The following is a 26,255-nucleotide window of genomic DNA, read 5'->3' on the forward strand; positions in this document are numbered from 1 at the left end:
TTCCTTTTAAACGTTGTAGAGTACAGAAACTGGCCTTCGCCCTCATCAACTAGTCATCAAGTCTAGAAAAGCTCATTTAATTAAACTAAATTGTTTAATTTATCCTTCTGCAGTTTTTTCTTCTTTTAGGGCTGGCGGAAAAAGAAAAAAAAAACTACAAGGGATTTATCAAGGTGAAAATCCTAGGGAAGAAAAATCCTAAAAAATAATAATATTTTTTTTATTGGGGTAACTAATGATTACATTTGAGGATTTAAGTTTGCCAGTGTACATTGTTGATCTTTTGTGATTTTACTAGTGAATACAGTTTTTTAACCTGGCTGGTCAGTCTGAAAACTAAGCACATCTAACTTAGAATGAATATGTTTTGCCCACGAATGAAAACTTGACCCTTTTGTTTTGGTTTGTTTACCACTTTCAACAAACTGAATGGTGCTTGAGATTTTGGATGGAAACACTGAAGTTGTTTTAAGTTATCCTCAGGAGTCAGCCTGTTGTACCCAATGTTTTATTTAGAGGTAGTCCAGAAAAAGGTTGAGTTATAATGTTACTTAAAGGAGCACCCAAAAGCATGAGAGGAGGAAAAAAAGAGATTTTTATGCTGTACAAATAGCATTTCTTTTGAATGTCCACATGCACCCAGTGGCTATGGATCATTTAGCCATATAAAAATAGCAGAGTGCAACTTGTTGTTTCAGAAATAATTTATTATCTGATGACAATAAACAACCTTCATTCTAACTGAAATATGACAGCAGATGGTAAATGTCAGACTTGCTTATCTAGGATGTTGGAAAAGATACTTTATGATGTGGTGTAATCTGATTAAGATGGAGATGCAGTCCTTGAAGTGTCTTTCAGAATGGCCTTCTTTTTTATCAAGTCTTCATCACAAGCCCTCACCTGCTCTTTCAGTCCTTTCTTTCCAACAAACCATCTTGCCCTTTCTTTACTCTTTGTTTCTATTTATGCTTAAGACTTTTTAAGACACTCCCACCTATTGTATGTCAAAAAATAGGAATCTGAGAAATGACCATTTTTCTGTGTCTTACTTGCTGCAGGAATAACAAGGTTTGATCTCCTGGGTGATTTTGGACGATTTAATTGGCTTGGAAACTTTTACATCGTACTTTCGTACAATCTTCTGTTTGCTGTAGTAACCACATTGTGTCTGGTCCGAAAATTCACATCTGCTGTGCGAGAGGAACTCCTCAAAGCCCTCGGTAATGTATTCTGCTCATATAATCTCTTTTTATGCTCATGTCTTCGTGTCTATATATTCAGGGCAGTGCAAAAAATGCATACTGTAGTTTTAGTTTTGAAATGCTATATTATCTGTCAGTCTGTAAGAGTCAAAGAGTCCAAATGTTTCAAATACTTACCTCTTTGGTTTCAGGTCTGGATAAATTAAATCTGTCCAACAGTACGACAGATGCAGAGTCGGGGAAACATGCTGTCAACGGGCATCAGAAAACTCTGTGAGAACAAAATCGAGCCATTCTCACACAAACTCATGTGTATGCAGTTGGCGTCTTCATTTTAAGAGTACAGTGGTATTTAGTCAGAGAGTGGAAGTGTTTAGACTTTGAGAGGTCAACCTACAATACAGTAGTGTAAATACCACTGTACCTCACTTCAGAATGCTTCCAGCTTCACAAATATTTTATTCGGGTTAGTAGTGTTTGTTGTTCAGCTTGTAAATGCTTTCATTTCAATTCTTTTAAGTGAGAACATGTTATTTTCTTGCTGACCTGCACGCCTAAAAGGCCCCCTGACTGCACCCTTCAGTGAGGGATTATTAGTATTATTTTATATTATCTATAATTCTTTCTCTAGTTTGATTAGGGGAAATATTAAGCTGTTTGCCAAGCTGATCATTTCACGTTTAATGAAGCATGCATTAGTCTCAATTAGGGCTTATAATTTTCCTCCTTAATTATTATTTGATTGCATTTTGTGCCCTCGTAGATCAGTATTTTGTAAAGTTAAATAGACCTTGTTAAAAGAAATGGGTTTAGTTCCCATAAAAACAGCACACAAATGACATAAACATGTTTGTTAATGACAAGAGAGGCACCTTTATTACACACGATAATATTACTAATATTAGAAACTACATTCTCTGAAGAGTTGCAGAGTGGTCAAATTGAACACTGGCAAAGAAATTGTTGCAGTGAGTCTAACGGAACATAGATCTCAATTCAAGTTATAGATGCTTTAATGCCAAATTAACTGGTTCTTATGCAAATGGGGCACATTACAAATTCAGTTAAAAAAAAATCTACAAGCAAAACACGATGGCCAGTCACAATGACAAATACTAATAGTAAGCATCAGTCTATAGCTGTCAAATTTATTGCTTGAATTTTGATATGTAAGTTTGTAAGGAAGTTTAGTAATCAGAAAACTTGTTGTTCGTCTGTAATTGCATGTGTTTACATTCACTTGGTTAAAATGAAGATCAATTATTATTTACAAGTTGATCCTTTATAAATGAGGAAGCATTATGATTTTAGTTTGCTCATGCTTTACTGTGACAATTCAGGTTTGTTGGATGTGACAGAATTAAGTAATGGGAATTGACGAGGAAACTCCCCAAAACGTGCCTTACTCACAATATTGGCATATACTGGGTAGTATTACAATATTACAAAGAGTGGAGGAGCTTACCTGCCAAATTTCTTCTTGTACTGCAACTGCTCTTGTTGTTTTCATTGGTAGACAAGGTTCAGATGTGGACATTATGGGAGTCCCATTATTCGAGTCACTACCAACGACCAGCCTAATATGTTACTGTGTTTACTTGAACTGGTTGTGGCAGATTGTGTTTTGGGATGTTGCCACCTGCCAGTCACTCTTCACAAAATCACCTCAATGATTTAACACGTTTAATGGAGTGTAGTGTATTGTAGTCTTGTACAAAATTGAAAAGACAACAGAGAAATGCTGTTTACTGTCGTAGTAGTAAAACTGCACCAAATGTATGGGAGAAGATGAGGCACAATCTTGGGATATGCTTCCTGTCCCTGTACTTAAATCTGCTGCTGCTTCCTTCACAACATTTGATACTATACTATGCTACATGTACTACGCAAATCGAGAGCATATTTCCAATAACATACATCCTTTTAACTTGGTTTTTACTGCAGAGCTTGTAAGGATCTATATATTTGCCTTATTTCAACATCACTAGCAAAACAGCCTTCACAACATCTAGTCTGTACCTCTGCAGCTGCTTTGCTTTTTGCAAATGGCAGATTATCCATGAAGATATCTGTATGTTTATCCACTCACTCTCATGCTGGATTTTAAGCCAACTCAGTCTGTTCAGTCTAACAAAATACCGGTCTACACAGATCGGAGGCTAAACTCTTACATTATGTAGGATCTTGTATATAATGGCTGTGAAAACAGGACTGCAGCGCCACATCAGTCTGATTCACATCTATTAAAGCTTATTGTGAAGTCCGAGCGGAGTCAGTTGTCATTACGCGTGTAGAGCGCAGCACGACTCAATGAAGGGTCTCCTTTGTAGCTATGAAATTCAGTGTCATAGAAGCTATTTTTGGTTTGTTTTTATTTTGTCTAAATGTTACTGATTATAAAGTTAATGTACAATATGTTAAGTATAGTTTCCAAACATTCCCATTCTGATGATAAAACCAATAGGCTAAAATAACATGAAATCATGATGTTTTGGCCATTCCTGACATTTCTCTTAAGGGTTTATGTAAAGCTGAACAGACATTCTGTGTGCACTCTTCAGTTTTCATCTCTTTAACTATGGCAAGCCTCATAATAATGTAAATGGTGTATTTACATGTATATACAGTATATTTCTTTGTTTTATTTTTGTAGAATGTAGATATGAAGTGGCCTTTGAGCCTCATTCATACTATGCTATCTGTGGAAAAGGCCAGACAGTTAGTCATTCATTTGTTAATTGTACAAAACAAAAAAAATCACCTCTAATGCCTTAAACAGGCTTTCTAGGCTTTTTCGTTTTTGTCTCCTGTTGTCCAGTATTTAGGAGATAAGTTATGCATGTGTGAGATGTGCAAATGAGTGAGACCGATTATTAGTTTGTGTACCTTTTTATTGACTAATTCACTGTGAATCCCTTGTGTGATTGTCAATAACATGGCATACCAAAACTAGGGGCGTATCTTTTCACTCGAACTGGCCAAAGTCAAAAGAAACTATCAGGGCACTGATATTGAATATTAAAGTTTGGGCAGAAATCATTTTAAGAAATGGATTGACTCTGCAGAGGTCTAGGATTCACATGAGGGACACTGGATTCAAAGCCTGTGAAAAGGACATTTAAAAATGGACACCTCAGTGGGTTCTGTGGTTCAGTTTGATGCGTTGTTTTGTGGTTTTCATTGTCACGGATTTAAATACGTTGCATGTAAAATATCTTTTTCTTCCTGTTGATTTGCACAAAGAACATTTTGTAAGAAGGGAATAAGTGTATTATGTCAATAGTTGTGTCACTGAAGTAAATTTATAATGTTTTTTTCTTTTTTGTGTGTATTATAATTTAATGTCACAAATTTTATAATGCCAGAGCATCTTATATTATTATTACCTATATAATACTACATTCTTTAATACTAAATTCTACTCTTTGGCTTTAATCGAATTGGTTTTCGAGGAATGTTGCTGTTGCTTTATGCAGGACAAGGACTGGTGTCAGTTGGTGTGTTGGGTTTCTCAAAATAGAGGCATTTTGCAGTGATACACTAAAAAGAACTGAAAGAAAAAAGAATGCGGTTTCATTCCATATTATATAATCTGCTTGTCTGTACAACATTGGCACAAGAGTTAAAAAAATGTAGTACATCAAAGATGCTGTGGTATATCAGTTTATTAGTCTGTTGGAACTGTTGACAGTGTTTCACTAGAAAGTGTCCTGTCTACATCAAATAAGCTTGTTCATCCATGAATTCTAATCTTCAGATCCCAAGGGAAAGCTTAATTCTATTTCCATTTTTGCCTGTTGCTTCTTTTACATGTGTGAATGTATTTTCAGAATGTTTTCTCTCTTGTGTTTGTAGAGTTTCATTGCATATGTTTGTGAAGCAAAATGTTCAGATTGTCTTTAGTTTACTTTGTATTTCACTTCAGTTTACAATAAAGTTTGTGACTTTTGACCATTTCTATCAAACTGTTTGATGATGTAGAATCACAATGTGGGAGATGTTTAATTTGTCTCGTGCCATAAAACATCAAGACAATCTACTAAATATCCTGATCTCTAATTTGAAACAAGCATTTTAGCATAGTGTGACCGGCAGAGAGGGCATGTGGGCTTCACCTCATGGCAGAAAAGCTCAAAGGCTTGCAGACAGGGTTCATGGAAGAGATGGGAACAGGACAATAACAGGACATTCCTGTCTTCCTTAGATGAGCCATTGTGTGAGCCCAAGGGATTCAGGCAAATGGGGCAGTCCTGAACGCCACGCTGGACAGCCTGGTGGAAGCAAGAAAAACAATCATGTGTGATTATGTAATTGAAAGAAGTCATTTCAGTACTAGGAACCGGCAGCAGTAAACACGTGAGTATAGACAAACCGTAATATCGCTAGTGAGAATTACACAATGCTTAAATGCATCTATGCCCATCCAGTTGCTTTCAGTAAGGTGCTAAAATGTCAACTACATAATATATGTCATACAGTGTCCATTTGAAAATGTTACTCATGGCCTGTTACGATCAAAAGTTAATTAGGCACTTTCCATAAAATGTGCTGTCGGGGACAATTCTTGACTTTTAAGAGACTATAACCATTCAAAATGCACAGTGATTAATGCTGCCAAGACACCACACTGACACCAGCAATCAGAAGTGCCACTCAATTAAATTGCTGCTCTGCATCTGTTGATCATACGACCATTTACTGTTTTCATTCCTCTATCACCATTAATTCTGTTGATCGAGATTGAACGTAAGTGACTGGGCCATGCTTGGTGCTAATTATTGCTAGATTTCATTGATAAATAAATTAATAAAAAAATGTATTCTTCAAAAAGAAAAAATCTGAATCAATCAGCACATTAGAATATTTTCTCAAGAAAAATACTATAGCCTAGAGTAACAAGTGTTGAAAATTCAGCTCTGCCATCACAGAAATAAATAATTTTAAAATCTGAAGTTTATTTGCAAAAACTTTGCAATTTTTTTTTCACAAATCATGTTTTTTATAATGTTCTCATGTTTTTATTGTGTTAGCTGTATTTTTAGTTATTTTTTAACCTATTCAAAATAACCCAACTGCAGTTTGATTGAGATTAATTGGAATGCACAATGAAAAAAAATATTTTGTGCAAATTAACTCTTCATATATTAAGTCATTTTAATTTGTAATAATTTTTTTTTTTTTTTACTTTGTCTGATCAATAAATGCAGCTTTGGTGAGACTTTTTACAACAACTTAAAAAATTCTCAAGTATTGAAAAAATTTATTCTGACCGGTAGTAATGTTAATTTGTATTTAATCACCATGCTTCTATTATTTCCTCATGCAGATTTTATTAACAAGCCTCTGAAAGGCTCCTGTGAAATGAAAAAGCATGCCCGTGAACAGACGCACACCTCGTGTTCCATGAGAGTGTTTTCCTGCTCCATTATCAGGGAAAAATGATTAGCAGATTTATGACCGCTGTGTGCGGCTCGTATCACAGTCGAGTCTAACAGAAGGTAGGTGTGCAGCCATAATCATTAACTGACTGTCAAGCTTCCTTTATTCAGCAAAGGCCAATCGCTTCGCACGAAAACATTTCATAATTGTTCGTTCTGTTTGTCTGGGTGGGAACAGGTTGGTTCTGACTTGAACTCTGCTAACTCTAGGTTGGAGAGTCTCAAGTTATCTGCCCGACCTTTCATCCAGAAGATAAAAAATGAGCATTTTTCCTATTTTAGTGGATCATTGCCATTGGCTGCCTCAACACAATAACAATGAGGCCCACTGAAATGCCAAATCTTGTCTTCAGCTCGCATGTAATGAAAGGCTAGGCGTGCATTATCCGCGCAGCTTGTGTTTTTTAGTAAACACGGTGGATTATTTCCACTCATTCATTAGCAAGGTAAACAATCATCTCTTGGAGGGTTTGATACTGTTGAATCGGAACATCTGTGCCGCCAGCGCGGCTCGAGCGCTCCGGGACAGGTGGCGGCACGTTGGAGCGAAGGGCAGGACCGAGGAGCGACTGCAGAGAGGGATTAGAGGCATTGATGAGCTGCTCTTTTATAAAAGTAGACTGGTATTTCAGTCTCCGTCTGCATGTGTAGGTGAAGGAGCAGCGGCATTATCACAAACCTTCTCTTGAGCTTCCAGCCAGTCCTTATCCTCCATTTCAGAAACACTGGTGTACTTGTGGTCGAAGCGGCGCAGGATGTCATGGCTCGAGGCCACAGAGCGATCGATATCGCTCAGGAAGGCTTCCACGTCTGTGCTGCATGACCGAACCAAGCTGTCGTTCATCTCCTGAAACTGATTAAGGAAACGAATGACATGAAAATGGGTTTAAGGCAAACTGATGTTCCGTCATAACATAGATCAATTCTGAGTCTTGCGCTGACAATGAAAAGCTGTGAACAGCCAGATCAATAGCAGTATGAATGGATGTATGAAGGAAACTTTCTGGACGATCCCAGAAATTGACCTGCAAGATTAAGCATGCACAGGTACGCACATACATCCTGTGGCGGCTATCGCAGCGAATGACATCAGTGCTTTCTTTATAGCTGTATTTGATCAGTAATTAAACAGACGTTAAGCGTTCCACAGAGTTCAAACGTAGACCTTCCTAAAAAAGGACAAACAACACTTGGCAGTGTGAACTCTGCCTCCTTGCATTCAAGGAAAAAGAGAGGGCAAGTACAATCAATCTTAATGTCACCAATTTAACTTTCTAATATGTTGACTCAGTGAGGCACCTAAGGAAAAAAACGAGAGACTAGTTGATTGAAAACCTATCTAAGAGCAAAGTGATAAGCATACTGCATTCTTTCTCTCTTTGTTCCATTTTGTTTAGCTGGTTACCTGCTTCCTGGTGTGCCAAAGGTCCAGACAAACATGCGAAAAAACTGAAATTCAAGTTACATTCCTAAAATTCCATGTAATACCATGCCAATTTAATATCATGACACTAGCAAAACCAAGATTATGGATCTAAATCACACACGTATACCTTGAAAGTACTCCAAGTTACAGTAACAATATTAAACTTAATTTATATAACCCCTTTCAGACAATGTAGCTCAAAGAGTTTTACAATAAAAAACATCACAGTAAGCAGCACTTCACATGAAAAAAAGTAAATACCACAATAATAACATTTCAAAATTAAACATATGATACATCAATAATACATAGAATGCTTTAAAAAAAAGAAATGTGCTAATTAAAAGCTTAAATACTTTTTTATTTTTTTATCTTTCCATTAAAATTGTTAGTGATCTTTGGATAAGGTGTTTGCTAAATTAAATACATTTGATGTAAATGTAGATCATTTCCTCTTTTCATAATCTAACTTGCCTTGTAAGAGAGCACTTGGCTATTAGTTGTTTAGCAATCACAACTGAACCATACTCCCAAGTAGCCGACAAATTGAAATAAAAAATACATTTGACAATGCTCAACAGTATATGATACTGTCACAGGGGTCAGTGCATACATCTGTATGTTTTTAAATAAGCTTTTCAAAGCAGTTTGAGAATATGGGTTAGAGTCTGGAGTAGTGCTGTCAGTTCCAGAACCGTAACCAATACTTGACAGTTGATGCCTCACTAGATGGCAACCTTTGCTTTCCCTGGGCTAATGCATGGGGACTTCTGTGTGGGACAATGAGGGGGGTGTCAGCGAGGTCCCTGACCAACAGCTTCTAACAACCTTCACCTGCTATCAGTATCCTGCACTCTGAAGAGTCAAAGAGGGCATGAAAACTGCTAGGAAAAATGACTTTTTGAAACAAACCTTAATTTCTCAACTCCCAAATCTTGTACAAAATTAATTATTTTTCAGTTGGGGCTTTACTCTCTTGATTTTGAGTTTAAAATATTATATCAAGAATACAATAATCTAATTAATGAACTAAAAATGCTTTGAGAGACTGAAGTGTCAATTAACAGACAAAAATTGTCATAATGTCTCAATTAATGTTACCTTTTTTTCAAAGAATACTCGTCTTAATTGTTGGTCTTTCGGCGGCACATACTTCTTTATGTTGCTGTACCATTTGCGAACAAGGTAGCCACGCCAGAATGCCTGTATTCTGAGATTTGTCAAATAAAAAGCAAACACAAGAAAACAATGACAAGATTGGGAATGAGAGCAATTTAGATGGATGTAGATTGTCCAGCCGCATGAAGGTCACATCTTTACCTGACAGCACACTTTTCCCGATAGAGACGAGCACCATCGTAAATCACCCTGGTCTCATACTGCTCCGTCCTGCACATCGGGCAGCTCTTCCTGCCTGAGAACTTCTCAAAAGACTTCAGACACACCTGAAATTAGTGACACAAAGGAACTAAATCACAACCTCGGGAGTTTCATTAGGTGTTATCCAAGTCTCAATGCCAATTAATGATGTTGGAAGGATCTGTAATGACTTACTTTGTGAAATACATGAGAACAGGAGAGTAGCACCTAAGCAAAGACCACAAAAAACATAATTTTTTAATTAGCTGTCCTTTAATTAGCTATTATATAAAAATATTTAGTTGACCAAATGCCAAATGTAGCATGCGTGAGTTCCAGCATATTACTCAAAAATAATAGCATGGTAATGAATCGATCATTGTGGCCAGTGTGTTTATGTACAAAAAGATGTGATGTTCTTGATTAGTCACCAGAAACAGCAGCTGAGAGTATATGTATACTGTCTGTCTGATAATCTACATGCATTCAGTCTCTATTAGACTGTATTCAAGCGCAAATTTCTCAGACAAAGTCAACAAACACAGGAGCAGGTGAAGCATCTAGCTAACTTGTTAACAAATACAAAAGTTCCAAACTTAGTTCTGCATATTTATATTATATTCATATTTCTCCAATCAATTTGTATTATGTAGACAATAATATTTCAGACTTTCAATATTATTTTGTTAATGCATAAACTGGTCTACTTGCATGCACTTTATTAATCTTCATCTCTACAAAAAATTAAGTTTATGCCAATAATTATTATTTTGAGAATCATACCTCAAACTAATACATAGCTAAAATATTTAACAAATTATAATATGTATTAATAGAATTATACCAATTAACACTGCTGTTTAACCACAGTGCCTTACGTCTTTTTTTGCCACATCATGTGACTAAGTGTAACGGGGAGTCAGAGACGTTTGGATCCAATTGCAGTTTATTTATTGGAGAATGGTCAGACAGGCAGTAATCAGATAACAGCGTTGAGAATGTCAAAGGATATCCAGAAAGAGAAACAATACCAGGCAGAGGTCAGGACAGGCGGTGTAAACAAGCCAAGATCAGACACGGAAGGAACAAACACAAGGGAAACACTCGGAAATGTCAGACTGGGCTAAACAAGACTTCACAATAACTGAGAGTCCAAACACAGTATATATAGGGGAGTGGTAATGGGGAACACCTGGTAGTGATTAGCCCTAGGCACAGGATTATGGGAAATGGAGTTCATGGGCACTCCAGCTGAGGATCGTGACACTAAGGTATTTTAAGATATTTTAAAGATATTTTTTATGGCATCTGAGAGCTCTCTGACCCTCCCATAGACATCAAGGGTCCTTGCATAATCAAGGTCCAGAAACGTAGCAAGGAGATCGGTAAAATAATCCATGTGACATCAGGGGTTCAACAGTAATTTTACAAAGCTACGAGAATTATTTTTGTGAAAAAATAATAATAATTACGACTTCATCCAACAATTCATCTCCTCCGCACCACCCTAGTGCCATTTTGGAGAGGATCCACTGAAGTATGCTGTTCTGTGTCAGCTGCGCCACGCAGAATATGTTTTCTACGTTGTTTGTGCTTTGATTTGAAATGAAAACAACGTATCCGTGTGGTGCGGCTTTAGCTTCGTAAAATTACGGTTGCACCCCTGATGTCACATTATTTTATGTAGGATCATGTAAGGACCCTTGATGTCTATGGGAGGGTCAGAGAGCTCTCAGATTACAACAAAAATATCTTAATTTGTGTTCTGAAGATTAACGAAGGTCTTACGGGTTTGGAATGACATGAGGGTGAGTGACTAATGACAGAATTTTCATTTTTGGGTCAACTATCCCTTTAAAAACCATGCTGCGTATTGTAAATAACAATGTTTTATACTTTAAATAATTGTATAAGTAGTAAAACAACACAAACGGGGCAAAAATGGGTTTTTAGTTTAGAAACATTTTGAGTCTCCCCTCCCTTGCCTTACACTGCTTTGATCCAAATGCCTGCTTTCCTCTTTTACATCACCTACACACACACAAGTTCGGTGAGAGAGAACAAAGTTGATAGTTGTGGAACTCCAAAGCTGTCAAGGTTATTTTATTCACTTAAACATTGGATGAAGTGATAATTTTTTCCTTAATACAGATGATGCCAATGTATTCTTCGATGAGTCCTCTATATTAGCAATAATAACATTATCTGCTTGACGAAAAGGGTTGCCACGTTTTAATAACAAAACCCGCCCAATTGCTACTCAAAACTAGCCCAAACTAACTGTGTTTTGAGGGGTTCCCCAGGTAAAAAATTGCGTTCTGGGGGCTAAAATACACGTTACTGGCGTCGCTTCAACTCACGGACATGAAAAACAACCGACGGCAACAGTGATAAAGTAACCCAATTCCAAGGGAAACCATGGACTTGGCAACACTGTGACAGATAGTAACATCTCCAACAGACATGAGTGCTTTCACGGCGCAACCACAACAGCTTGACATTGTCTAATTTGACATGGTCTCCCTGCTGCACTAATAGTAGTTAACCATTCCTCTGTGTTACAAGTACAATTTTAGCTGTATTATTTGTATCCCCTTCAAAAATTGTTCTTGATAATTTTTTTATTTTTATTTAATTTTCCCCCTTACTGTTAAATGAAATTTACGCCCCTGTATATGATTTTAACAAATGCTAAAACTCTTTGGTTGTATTGTGCTCACAAATTTTGTAAAATAAATTGTAAAATGTTGGGATTGCCCCATTAATCACATAGGTTAAATGGCCTCTTTTGGCTCCAAATGTTGACAACTTTGTTAATTTTGTACCAACAATAATCATAGCACTTAACTGTCTGAAAAACGAGAGGGCACATACGTGGGCACGATGCATCTGAATGCAGTTACCTGTGGTTGCAGATGAAAGTCCTCCCTGCATATCACACAGGGCTGGGTTGAGTCTCCCTCCTGGATGGACCTGGTTTTGACCTCTGCCCACTCCTCTGCTGTTAGTCTTCTTGAAGGAGCTGCCACCAGACCCATCCTTTGGGCTGCATCAACAGCAACAAATGAATATTAGCCAATGTGAGCTTTCAGCAGTAGGCTACCTAAGCATGAAACACAATAATCACAACTTACCAAGAGTCAGAGGTGGAGGGCCACGATCCAGCACATACTCTCTCTCCTCTTGTCCTTGTGTCTGCTCAGGAAATATGATGCTCTGCCTTTTGTTGTGATTTCTGTGCTTCCTACTAACATGTGCAGCCCCACATGAAGCATTTGATATGGGGAGGTTACGGGGAATGTTTCGAACAAGAACGCTTCGTGTGATATGGTCCTGTAGTGCTACAGCTGCTAGAGTCAGCCTCCCGCGCTCTGCTTTACAGCTGAATCCCTAAGGAACATGGAGCTGTCAAACTCAGTTAATCCACTGAAACCATTTTAGACTTAATGGTCTACTGCTGCATGAGGGCAAGAAGCAAGTTTCCATATTGATGGCAATCCCAATGTAACTGTGTAATCTGATTAAATAGCCTTTTTGTCAAGGAATCTACTTCATAATTCACTGAAATTTAATTATATTAAAGTGGATCCAGTGTTTTATTTGTTGTTGTTTTTTTATCAGTGATGTCTACATATTTCTCAATGGTTCTTAAAAGTGTGAAATGGGCTGATATTTATTCTCTGTGTCCTGCATTTGATGAGTACTCAGTCATGACAAACATTCTTGAAACAGAGCGCTCATGAGCAAAGATGCCATCCATCAGGTCACATACTTTTGTGGGGTCCTTCAACAGTCGATCTTCTACCACTAAGATGAATGGCAATGCTAAGGAATTACAGACCTAGCTGGCTTTTTGTCTTGGTTTAATTATAGACGAATGGCTATGAAGCATTTCCAAATTTTAACCCAATATTTTCAGTCCAGTTCAAACAAATCTTTAAACTTAAACCTGTGTTCAAGAGCTGCGCTGAAGTCTGTCATACAGATATGGAGAGTCTGGGAGTTTTCCTTTTTTATGAGAAGATTGCATGTTGTTAAATTGAACGTTGCGTCATATGCCAGTGATTTATAAGCACCAACAATGGTAGATTATATTGTTATGATGATGATGATAATGATTACAGGATTAAATGAGCGTTACTAAATTCGTAAAGCAGAAAAGATTTTTAGTCACCAGCCTCATAAAACGGTCACGATTATAGGATTTTAAGTAACTATTATGCAGTTTATTTTACAGCGTCAATTTATCTTAGACCTGTGTCTCACAGAGATTAGCCTACAAACAGTTTACGAGCATAGATATATCTATGTTTACGAGAATTTGCGAATGTGTCGTTGATATGGCGGTCATTTGTTTACCGTGGCAACCTATCTTTACACCTGACTGTCTCGGAATCAGGACAGTAACCATAAGAGCTATAAAAATCGCGGAGACAAACGTTATCTTAAAATATGAGGCGCAAAATAAGCAGGGACGCATTTTGATAAATCACTTACAAGTCACCCTCTCAAACTAGCTTAACAACGCAGAGATGATCCTCAAAAAGAGTAAAGAAAAGCAAAGCACCTCACCCGCGGCATCGCTGTCCACAGAAACAGTGTTTACTTGGTCGCTATGCAACGAAGTTCCATTCAACTCGGTGTGACGTTCCCACGAACTCAACTCGTTCTCCTGATTGTCAATAGATCTGATTACGAGTGATGAATTGAATAGTCGAAATAGCTTACTTTTAAAATGTTAATTTAGATTCAAAAATACGTTTTTAAAACATTTACTATGCGGTTTGAAAACAATTATGTTCATTTTGAATATGCACTCATAAATAATTATTTGGCTAAATAAATGAAGAAACAATCATGTCAAGTTTGTGGATTTTGTTAAAACCATTACATAATTACAACAGCACCAAGAGCAGTCTTCCTCAGTCTAAACACTAGCTAAATTATTCATCATAATGGTGAACAAATGGTGAAAACAGAACATTAAACACTGTCTTTTTTCTTAACATTAAAAAACATTTACTCCTCTATTCCCTCACTGGGAAAACATCAGTTGCGGGGTAGAGTTTGCACTTAATTAGTCAGGGAGGGAAAACCATGTTCAGTGTAGGCCTACAGTACAATGTTTGCACTGTTTTTACTCTTAAAAATAAAGTTTCCAAAAGGACGTTTTACAGAAATGCCATTAAACAACCATTTTTGGTACCCCAAAGAACCTTTCAGAATAGTTCTTAAAATATCATATTTTTTTTCTTAGCATGAATTTTAATAATCCAAAGAACCTTCTGTGAAATGGAAAAGTTTCATGGATGTTCGAGGTTCTTCACAGTTCCATGCTTAAAGAACCTTCACTTTAAATAATATTGGATAACTATGTTACAGTACAACTCTTCTGTCCTTATTTTTGATTCACAAAAATTACTCACATTTTTATTAGGCCTGTGGATGTCTTAACTTTTAAAACGATTTTTCAGCGATACAAACATGGTAACAGCCTTAAATATTAACTTTAAAAGAATAAGGTGAATTTGTGGTTAAATCACATGTACTGCCTACTATGAGCAGGAGGATCTCATCATCGAGCTTTCATCAAATGCTGAATTCCTCAATGCTCCTTTGCTCATACCTGAACCATGAGCTCAGGTGTCTCAAAGAGGTCATTCTGAGATGTTAAAAAAACAACTTCAGAGAAAAACACACATACAAGACATTTCACCAGTGATCAAAACGTAATGATGTCTTATTTGATCATTCTGAATGTCTGATAAATGGCATATGATATGGTGCAGAACAACTGGCTATGTTGAGCACCCATCACTGGGTCACCCATCACATCAATAAAAGTGGGTGTCTTCAAAAAGAACATTGGACTTCTTTCTCAGTGTGACAGAGGAAAACCATCATGTTTTTTTCTATAGACTCATGCATTCTTGAGATTAGCGCAAGAAAAGCACAGCCTATGGCCTTTAATGCCACAGACAAAGGTGTGCAGCAATTTATTTGTGAGGAATTTATTCTCTGAGTGTTCAATCAAAACCTGTCTTCCTCAATCCCCATGACTTGAGGCCCATCGTTTGTGTTTTTAAGTAAATAATCACAGTTTTCAAAAAGAAGTACAGTCAAGTCTCTCCATAAAAGCTGCTTTCTTCCAACTGTCATCGAAATGGATCTTAGTACATGTTTTCATTCTCAACAGGGACTCTGTTTGTTTTTTTCGTCTCTATAAATACCAGTTTAAAGAGCTTTCTATTTAACTTTCTTCTCTGTGAACCTTTTTACCTGTTCTGAAAAAAGAGGGGACTCACCTTGCCGTGCATTGTGTCGATGACCTAAGAAACGAGGGCTGTGGTGTCTGTTGGTGTGATGTGTTGAATAGGGAACCTTTGCTGAACTTCTGTGCAAACTTTGCAAGGCACAGACAGCTTAAAAGGGAAAAGTAATCCATCGATTTATCTCTGCTCAAAGAAAAGAGGCAGGCATATTCTGAACAACAACGTTCACGTCAAAGTGGGAAAAGATCATTAAGAAGATTTTGCAATGATTAGTGTAAAATGTATTGCTGAATAATTTGAAACATCAGTGTAGAAATTCCATACGGATTGTTGATTGTTTCGCATAGGTTCTCTTTGAACAACAGAATGTAAAGCTTCCAATCAAGTCAGGTGATGTTAAAGCCTGATGGCTTTCAGAATGGACACACAGCACAAAAGCCATGTTCAAAGCCCTTGACTTAGTGGCTAGAATAAATAAATGAATAGATTTTTACTTGGCCTATAGCTGACAGTTTAAACTTACAGGATTTCTAATAAAGATATGATTAAGATTAAGCTCCAGCTTACACTGAAGTCAGTACTCATATGGAGAGAGAAAGAGTTATGTAGTGAATAATGGAACATATGTTAATAATTTCAGTGGTGGAAATTAAATGAATTATTCCAATGGTGCAGATGACCAGCCATTGTCCAAATAATTTTTTGTGTTTCCTTCTAATGCAGGTGCATCTCAATAAATTAGAATGTCATGGAAAAGTTCATTTATTTCAGTAGTTCAACTCAAATTGTGAAACTCATGTATTAAATAAATTCAGTGCACACAGACTGAAGTAGTTTAAGTCTTTGGTTCTTTTAATTGATGATTTTTGCTCACATTTAACAAAAACCCACAAATCTCAAGTCCAATAAAAAAAAAAATAATACAATTAGTGAATTGTTGGCCTTCTGGGAAGTATGTTCATTTACTGTACAAGTCCTCAATACTTGGTAGGGGCTCCTTTTGCTTTAATTACTGCCTCAATTCAGCGTGGCATGGAGGTGATCAGTTTGTGGCACTGCTGAGGTGGTATGGTTTCTCTGACAGTGGCCTTCAGCTCATCTGCATTGTTTGGTCTCTTGTATCTCATTTTCCTCTTGACAATACACCATAGATTCTCTCTGGGGTTCAGGTCTGGTGAGTTTGCTGGCCAGTCAAGCACACCAACACCATGATCATTTAACCAACTTTTGGTGCTTTTGGCAGCATGGGCAGGTGCCAAATCCTGCCGGAAAATGAAATCAGCATCTTCAAAATTTCTTGGTAAACGGGTGCAGTGACTTTGGTTTGGTTTGGACCACAATGGACCAACACCAGCAGAGGAATACGACAAGGGGAATACGACAGCTGTAGCCAAATTCCTTGACACTTCTGTGTATGGTGGCTCTTGATGCCTTGACCCCAGCCTCAGTCCATTCCTTGTAAAATTACTCAAATTCTTGAATCGATTTTGCTTTACAATCCTCATAAGGCTGAGGTTCTCTCGGTTGGTTGTGCATCTTTTTCTTCCACAGTTTTTCCTTCCACTCAACTTTCTGTTAACATGCTTGGAAACAGCACTCTATGAACAACCAGCTTTTTTGGAAATGATTGTTTTTGTTAAGTGTGTGCCAAAAATCATCACAATTAAAATAACCAAAATGAACTTTTCCACGACATTCTAATTTATTGAGATACACCTGTAGAACCTTGATATAATGCCACTCTTATCAAAAAAAAATACATCATCACCCATGCAGTTGAGTTGGGGGCTAATCAAAAAGTTTTTGCTATTGTGCTATTTTTGTGTCATTGCTGACTAGGTTAACCTGTGAAAAAAAGAGAAAGAAAACTTTGTCTGTAAAAAGACGGAAGACGAAATAGTTTGAACATGTCCATTGAAAATGAAATACAAATCACTGTGTGCTTTTGCGTCTTTTTATTTCATTTGCTAAGTGCTACATTACCTCATGCTTTGGACCTCACAAAAGATTTCCTATAAATCTCCTGGCGGCTGAGAGTAATCGATCAGGCGGTTTGATTAACTTGTCTGAAGGGTCCTCCCACAGTACTACAGGTTTTGGCTGGCTCTGTGTATGGCTTGTTGGAAATGTTTGTTGTCAGTTAGCCTGGCTGAGCTCAGACTGCAGAGGATACATTCCGGACCCGACTTCTGCTGAGGGAACATCTCTGCATTTATGTTGCCCACAAACTACAGTGACATAATTTTGACTTATGGATCAACAACATTGCAAGTGATGGTTTTACTATTTGTCTTTTTGGTCACATGGTACTTCCTGCCCATCAACACACCTCATCCAATTATACGACATATAATAATAAGTCTGGATGCTTTGCACTCGCTCTCATAGTCTGTAAGGACTTGCTTTGTGTGCCAAGTGGATTTCACTTGAATGTCGCAGTGGTGCCCAGCAATCTGCAACACACTTGCGAAGCCATCTCGTCCCCATAATGGCCAATAATTGAGCAGAATCCATCACAGGGGCTGAAAATAGACTGCCATAATGGCCATAAATTGTAGCCCAGGAGAGATTAACACACAGAGCTGTGCCGACCCTGCTGTGCCTGAGAGTCTCCTGCATCTCCAGAGACGAGCTTGTCTTGTTCTCCTCTCCAACACCTGCTGATTTCATACATGGGGCCAGTGATTAAAATTATAGCTCCTAAAGCAGGAGGCCTTGTGCTCTTGGTGGGTGGATGTGTAGGAAGAGCTGCGCTAATGCCCATAATACAGTACACTGAAGTTAGTTTTCTGTGATACCTCACCTGTGCGGCATGTGTGGTTTCGTTCTATTGAGAATAACATTGGAATGGAAAAAGGAAGCTTATAAAGAACTGACAGTCATCTGGATAGCCTCAGGTGGTTTGATGGCTTACTTTAACCCTCTAACTGTTAAAACCATACAGATTAAATCTGCATAGAAAATTAGTGTTTTCACTGAGTATAGATTTATTATCATTAATGTTGAACCCCTTCTCACATATACACAAACAACCTGAGAGGGTAATTAACTCATCTCATTTAAAGCAGAAGTTCAGAGCCTTAAGACTTCCTTACAAGTCCCACATTAATCATGGCTTATTTCATGTGATTGAGTGAATGAATGACTGAATGATGAAGGCTGACATTTGCCTTGGGTTGATGGAATGTGTTTGTGGTGAAATGTCGTAAATGCAAAAGTTCTCTGAGCAAGGAATATAAATGTGTCCCAAACCACTCACTAGAAATATCACATAATTGGGGACTTTCCACGTCTACCGTAGGTCAACACCCTTCCAACTCTCTGTGCTGTGCCCTGAGTTTGAGTTTGGTTAGGTTTTATTTATGGCTTCCGGACATTATCTCTCTATACAAAACAGTTTGCTTGACAGAGTCAATCTGAGTGCAGGCAGAAATTCTACAAAGATCTGTTCATTATACACACCCGTGGATTGAGGTTTGATAAACTTATCTACATGGTCTACCTTTAAAGTACTTACATATACAGTATGTACTTTATGTATTTTTAATTAGAACATAATAGTTTTGTTATTCCATACTATAATGCATGTAAATCACTGTTCATTTCTAAATAAAAAAGTGCCTCGAGAATCTTAATCTTCTAGCCAATGAAATTTCAATTATGACCATTTTTGATTATTACCATCATCATTTTGGCTCATTTCAAATGCTCTTGTGACTTTTGACTTAATTCACAGATAGTTCATTCCATTTGTTTGTTTTGTTTATTGTTCTCTCACACTCCATATCCAAATGATTGGATAGATAAGCACAATTCTTGAAAAAGAAAAAAAGCCTAAATGACACATGTTGCCTCACTGTTCAGCAGGCGAGTCATTCAGCACGCCTTTGATACTTCAAAGCATGTTGAGGTTGTGCTTTGGCACAACCTCCTTTGGGAGAGCACTACTTTAGTCTTGTGTTGTAATTTCAGACAGTGATGACAGATAAACTATCAGTGCATATTTACTTATTTTTCAACATAGCAAATATTCACTTGGCCTTTTATTGCTCATATTGACATATATACTTCTACAGTACATTTGTTTTTCTGTGCCCCCAGTCAATATTATCACAGTGATGTTCAAAGTATATGTTGTTTATGTACTTTATATCATATCTCTCATATTTTCACTGCACAATTGTAGAGATTATTTCCATTCCGAATGTACTGGCTAAATGTAGATTTTTCTAGGCTCTGGATGCTTTGGATATTTTCCTGAACATGTCCAGTGGAAATCACAACCTCTTCTGTGCTTCTAAATGTAGTGACATGTGACCGACGCTTGATAATACCGTTTCGATATGGGCCGTTGAAACATCCTTCAACCATACCACAGCATCTGAAGCATCTATTTGACATAGGCTGTGACGGGTGAAGCTGAAAGTTTGATATGCTCTGTTGCACATCGTTAATGTTGAGAAAACAAAATGTCTTGCCTTGAATTGCAGTGATGTACATTCACACTAAAGAGGTGAGAAGCTTTACACTAGAAATAAAAGTAATATGCCAGTAATATGTGCAATATTTTTACGCTTAATTTGTCATACTAAGTCAATGGAAATACAAAATATGACCACAGTTTCAATAAAAATGGTATATTATGTATTAATTAGTATGTTTATGAAAAGTATTGTGAGCTGTGCTAAGACTAACTCAAGCATCTCTGATTATGGAAAAACCTATTTTACATGTCAGAATCAAATGTTTCAAAATGGACCTATACATTTCAATGAGATTCCATCTGTGGCGTGTTAAAATGCCACTTTTTTTGTAATGACTGGTTGATAGCCTTAGGAGGTGACAGCCCGTTGGCTGCCAGCCTGACCCTGCCATCCGTGCCGAGGTAAACAGGTGCGTCTCTCATCACTTTACACCCCCTCAGCTGTATATCTTCGACAGCATGAATATGGAAGAAAAAATACAAAAATGTAAAATGTTCAATTTGTCTTAAATCACATGTTCATAGCTTACAAGTTCTCCTTGTCACCTCATTCATCCAAAGCTCTAAGGCATTAACTCTCTAATGGTCTGCTCACATTTTCCTTAATCCTGGCATCCTTCCAGATATTTTATTGTTTTATTCATTATGTAGGCCAGTAGTAGTAAACATTACCAAAAAAAAAAAAAAAAAACCTTGACAGCCTAATGAGAGCATGACCATCCAGAGAAAAAAGGCCTACAGTGTTAGCCTTTTTATGAGACGTTTTCCATTCAAGTAATCCCTATTCTGCATTCCCTTTTACTTCGTATACTTTACCTGACTTTCTGTTCTCCAAATGTCAAAAGGTACATTATGAACAATATTGGCAGGGGGAAGAAAAATGCCTTGGGCCTTGACAACTTCGATTGGATGATAGTTTTGTCTCACATTACAGTGTTGAACCATCAGGCCCATCCACGTGTCAGGCAAGGGAAATGGAAGATCAAGGGCAGACGAGAGTGACGTGTTTACATTTTTCTCTGATGTTCCACCCTCCACATCTCTCATCCAGCTCTGCAAATCAATAAAGGATGGATGAAGTGGAGGAGGAGATCTAGTTCACATAACCCTTCAGCAGGGTGAACATGCTTTGTGAGCTTTATCACGTCAGCAGGATTGCAGATTTTTCTCCTGTTGGGGAATTACAGTGAATCACTCAACTCAGTTTGGAAATATGGAAAGAAAGACCTAGAGACAATTCCGCTTATGTCATATTTTGTGTAATGTCAAATACTATGATATTAGCTTACATTTGTTCTCAGTTTTTGCACACATTTATAAATGAAGTTAGAAGTTAGAAAGCGCATGCATGTGTCGTGGTACTCTCCAGAATGGCGAAAGATGGTAACACGGGGAGAAGAATTGTTGAATAAAAAAATTGTATTTTTGTTTTTTTTGGGCACAGAGTAACTGATGTCACATGGACTATTTTACAGATGTCCTTACTACGTTTCTGGACCTGGGAACATTTCAGTTGCACTGCTGTCTATGGAGGGTCAGAGAGCTCTCAGATTTTATCAAAAATTTCTTAAAGGGGTCATATAATGCTTTTTTCAAGATCATTATTTTGTGTATTTGGTGTAACAGATTATTTTAATGTGTGTAATTATTTAATGTCTATGGCCCGCCTCTCTCAAACACGTCGGTTTCTACAAAGTCCCTCCTTCCGACAAGCACAGTCTGCTCTGATTGGCCAACTGACCTAGTGCATTGTGATTGGCCGAACACCGCAAGCACTAGTTGGAAATGTAATGTCCCTTTCCATAATCGCAAGCTTCATCTTTCAAAATAAATGTAATGACAGTTAATAATGTCCTTAGTTTAACCATCAGTTCAAGTCCGAAAGGGGAACAGAGTCATGTGACAGACACAGTGATGAAGCTTGTATGTGTTTGCAGTACACAAGCCACAGACGGTTAAGACAGCTGACTCCACTTTGTGACCCTGTCTCTCTCTCTCTCACACACACACACACACACACACACACGAGATGCGCAAAATTTTGCATTTGAACATTCAATAGCAAATACTTTGTTACTTTATATTTCCACATAGTGGCGTAGACATGTGGGGCCGTGTTTGAATGAGCCGTTTTAGGGGTCGGGGCAGAGTCTTAACTTTGATATAGACTATCTCTTTGGATTGGAGACTTTAGTCTTTGAAACTTTACAGATCTTCTTTATGCACCAAGAGCTTGTAACACTCCAAAGAGAAAGGAAAAATTGAAATCGCATCATATGACCCCTTTAATTTGTTTTTCCGAAGATGAACGAAGGTCTACCGGGTTTGTAACAACATGAGGGTGAGTAATTAATAACAGAATTTTCATTTTTGGGGTGAACTATCCCTTTAATGGTTCAATGAATGATACTTTTAGCAGCCTTCTTTCAAATAATAAATGTTTGGTGGGGATAAAACAATCAAAAACAAATGCAATTAAATTGTTACATGACAAGACCATTTCAGTAATAGATCAGTCAGTCAGTGAGCCTATAAGTTTCACATTCTGTCAAAGTTGCATAACAAAATAACTGGCCTTAAAGGGATACTTCACCCCAAAATGAAAATTCTGTCATTAATCACTTACCCCGATGTAGTTCCAAACCTGTAAAAGCTTCGTTGTCTTCGGAACACAATTTAAGATATTTTGGATGAAAACAAGGAGGCTTGTGACTGTCCCATAGACTGCCAAGTAAGTTACACCGTCAAGGTCCAGAAAAGTATGAAAATCATCGTCAAAATAGTCCATCTGTCATCAGTGGTTCAACCGTAATGTTATGAAGCAATGAGAATATGAAGAAAACAAAAATAACAACTTTATTCAACAATTTGTCTACTTTGTGTCTCTCCGCATCACTGAAGTGCCATTTTGGAGAATATCCACTGAACACAGGCAGCATATGCTCTTTTACCTAAATAGAGAGCACAAAACTGACAGAAATGGCTCTGGTCAGGACTCGATTGAAACCTCCAGGATGCTAGACAGCTCATATATCTCCATCTTTTTAAGTTACTGAAAAACAAGAAAACAAGTAATGCAAACTCGAAATGCGTGTGAGTCCAGTGACCTGAGGGCCAACATACGGTTCAGTTTTACGGAAGGTGGGAGTGTCGGTTTGCGGTGAGAACATTAAGTCATTAACTGAATTGTGTGTGTGAGCGTAACCGTATTAAAGGGGTCATAGGGTGCCCATTTTCCACAAGTTGATGTGATTCTTTAGGATCTTAATGAAAAGTCTGTAACATAGTTTGGTAAAAAAAAATTCTCAATGGTAGTGTAAAAAACACATTTTCCCCCTTTCTCTTTTCTGAGCATGCAGTTTAGTAGCCTTTTCCTTTAAATGTTAATGAGCTCTGCTGACCCCACCCCTCTCTTCCGAGCTGTTCTTTGAGGGACTGTTTACTTTAACTGCATTTATCGTGATACTTGCTAATTAGCACATTATTAGGGAAGCTGATTTGCAAAGAATCATTAGAAAACCTTACACTCACCTCTGTAGGTGAAGCTGGATCACGAATGATTTGCGCGAACATAGATTCATTAATGTAGATCGGAGGCGCACTCTCTTTAAAAACAAACATAAACCACTGCATCTTCAGTGGCTCAGATGTCGGGAGTAATTGAAGACTGCTATATTCATTATTACATCCAACAACAGGACACCTCAATCACTTCGGACTCATTTGTGTCTACATCTGCTCCGGCGGTGAAACAATGGTGGAGGTGGACTGATGACAGCTCACTCAGAGCAGGTCTACGTAAGGTAAGAGTTGAGTTGCAATGCTATTGTCAATCAAACAATCGTGGGAGGGGCCTGTCTGTGTGACGTCACACACTGCCAACACATATTTCAGTTCAAACAACTTGTAAAAGAGCATGTAGCAGCATATGATCTCTTTACATGTTTGATTCTCTATCAACCAACTAACTAGAATCATTCGTTCGCAAATTGGTTGCTTGTTGCATTGTACTGTATGTTTTTGATTCAGTAAAATTAACCGGTTCAATAGTCATTCATTCGGGAGCAGCACTACACTGTTTGCGCTCAAGACCCCCAAGATGGATATTTGCCCTACAGGTTAACAGTTGTTCGGAAATATCCTAATTACGAATCACGAATGACAAGCGAAGTCGTATTTACAAATGGGAACTCTTAATTTTAATGATACAGGAGTTGCCGAGACGTGATCTATAATCTATAATGTTACGTACTATAGATTATAGAAGACCTCAGATATTTTGGATGAAAACAAGGAGGCTTGTGACTGTCCCATAGACTGCCAAGTAAGTTACACCGTCAAGGTCCAGAAAAGTATGAAAATCATCGTCAAAATAGTCCATCTGTCATCAGTGGTTCAACCGTAATGTTATGAAGCAATGAGAATATGAAGAAAACAAAAATAACAACTTTATTCAACAATTTGTCTACTTTGTGTCTCTCCGCATCACTGAAGTGCCATTTTGGAGAATATCCACTGAACACAGGCAGCATATGCTCTTTTACCTAAATAGAGAGCACAAAACTGACAGAAATGGCTCTGGTCAGGACTCGATTGAAACCTCCAGGATGCTAGACAGCTCATATATCTCCATCTTTTTAAGTTACTGAAAAACAAGAAAACAAGTAATGCAAACTCGAAATGCGTGTGAGTCCAGTGACCTGAGGGCCAACATACGGTTCAGTTTTACGGAAGGTGGGAGTGTCGGTTTGCGGTGAGAACATTAAGTCATTAACTGAATTGTGTGTGTGAGCGTAACCGTATTAAAGGGGTCATAGGGTGCCCATTTTCCACAAGTTGATGTGATTCTTTAGGATCTTAATGAAAAGTCTGTAACATAGTTTGGTAAAAAAAAATTCTCAATGGTAGTGTAAAAAACACATTTTCCCCCTTTCTCTTTTCTGAGCATGCAGTTTAGTAGCCTTTTCCTTTAAATGTTAATGAGCTCTGCTGACCCCACCCCTCTCTTCCGAGCTGTTCTTTGAGGGACTGTTTACTTTAACTGCATTTATCGTGATACTTGCTAATTAGCACATTATTAGGGAAGCTGATTTGCAAAGAATCATTAGAAAACCTTACACCCACCTCTGTAGGTGAAGCTGGATCACGAATGATTTGCGCGAACATAGATTCATTAATGTAGATCGGAGGCGCACTCTCTTTAAAAACAAACATAAACCACTGCATCTTCAGTGGCTCAGATGTCGGGAGTAATTGAAGACTGCTATATTCATTATTACATCCAACAACAGGACACCTCAATCACTTCGGACTCATTTGTGTCTACATCTGCTCCGACGGTGAAACAATGGTGGAGGTGGACTGATGACAGCTCACTCAGAGCAGGTCTACGTAAGGTAAGAGTTGAGTTGCAATGCTATTGTCAATCAAACAATCGTGGGAGGGGCCTGTCTGTGTGACGTCACACACTGCCAACACATATTTCAGTTCAAACAACTTGTAAAAGAGCATGTAGCAGCATATGATCTCTTTACATGTTTGATTCTCTATCAACCAACTAACTAGAATCATTCGTTCGCAAATTGGTTGCTTGTTGCATTGTACTGTATGTTTTTGATTCAGTAAAATTAACCGGTTCAATAGTCATTCATTCGGGCAACCAATGATGCTAACCCTGAAACAACATACAGAACTTTTGCAACAAGTGTGATTGCATCATATAATAATTGCTATTAATAGTGTTCATCGTCTGGTTGACTATGTCTTGTATAAATTTTTCTGAAAACTCCTGTCATATGCACATAAACTGACAGTCACCACTTATACAATACTACTAAATATTGAATAAAATTAATTTCTGTAAAGTTGTTTGCAATGATTTGTATCGTAAAAAGCGCTATACAAATAAACTTGAATTGAATTGAATACAGAGAGATAAGTGAGCCAAGCAGTTTTATAGGGAATAGTGTAAAGGTAATCACTTCGTTTTAATACAGTCTATGGTTTTAACGCAAAATGGCCTCTATTTCAGAACTCCACTCATGCAGTTTTACATCAAAAGGAGTGGATGAG

General features: G+C 37.7%; 2 protein-coding genes across 3 annotated transcripts in view; one reads left to right on the top strand and one right to left on the bottom strand.

Moving 5' to 3' along the window:
• LOC132122870 (limb region 1 protein homolog) overlaps positions 1-2,071 on the top strand; it is a 34,560-nt gene extending 32,489 nt beyond the window's left edge. For both annotated transcript variants that reach the window (XM_059533365.1, XM_059533371.1), the window contains 2 exons: positions 1,062-1,223; positions 1,397-2,071. In XM_059533365.1, the coding sequence (XP_059389348.1) occupies positions 1,062-1,223; positions 1,397-1,482 (248 nt within the window). In that variant the 3' untranslated portion in view covers positions 1,483-2,071. The remainder of the gene's footprint in view (positions 1-1,061; positions 1,224-1,396) is intronic.
• Positions 2,072-4,860: 2,789 nt separating this feature from the next.
• On the bottom strand, positions 4,861-14,116 carry rnf32 (ring finger protein 32). The gene is made up of 8 exons (XM_059533384.1): positions 14,001-14,116; positions 12,563-12,818; positions 12,332-12,474; positions 9,624-9,656; positions 9,390-9,514; positions 9,171-9,279; positions 7,323-7,496; positions 4,861-5,476 (listed from the first exon to the last, which is right to left on the bottom strand). The coding sequence occupies exons 1-8, from the start codon at positions 14,007-14,009 to the stop codon at positions 5,261-5,263; spliced, it is 1,065 nt and encodes a 354-aa protein (XP_059389367.1). The 5' UTR covers positions 14,010-14,116; the 3' UTR covers positions 4,861-5,260.
• Between the last annotated feature and the right edge of the window lie 12,139 nt (positions 14,117-26,255).

The sequence above is a fragment of the Carassius carassius genome, chromosome 3 (assembly GCF_963082965.1).
Source record: "Carassius carassius chromosome 3, fCarCar2.1, whole genome shotgun sequence".
Classification (NCBI taxonomy): Eukaryota; Metazoa; Chordata; class Actinopteri; order Cypriniformes; family Cyprinidae; genus Carassius; species Carassius carassius.

Bases quoted from the DNA above. Each gene is read 5' to 3' on its own strand.
- rnf32 (XM_059533384.1), bottom strand. The intron at 12,475-12,562 runs GTAAGTTGTGAT...CTGTTGATGCAG, and splicing joins CCCTCCACCTCTGACTCTTG to CCCAAAGGATGGGTCTGGTG. The intron at 5,477-7,322 runs GTTTGTGATAAT...TGCTTCCACCAG, and splicing joins GGCTGGAAGCTCAAGAGAAG to GCTGTCCAGCGTGGCGTTCA.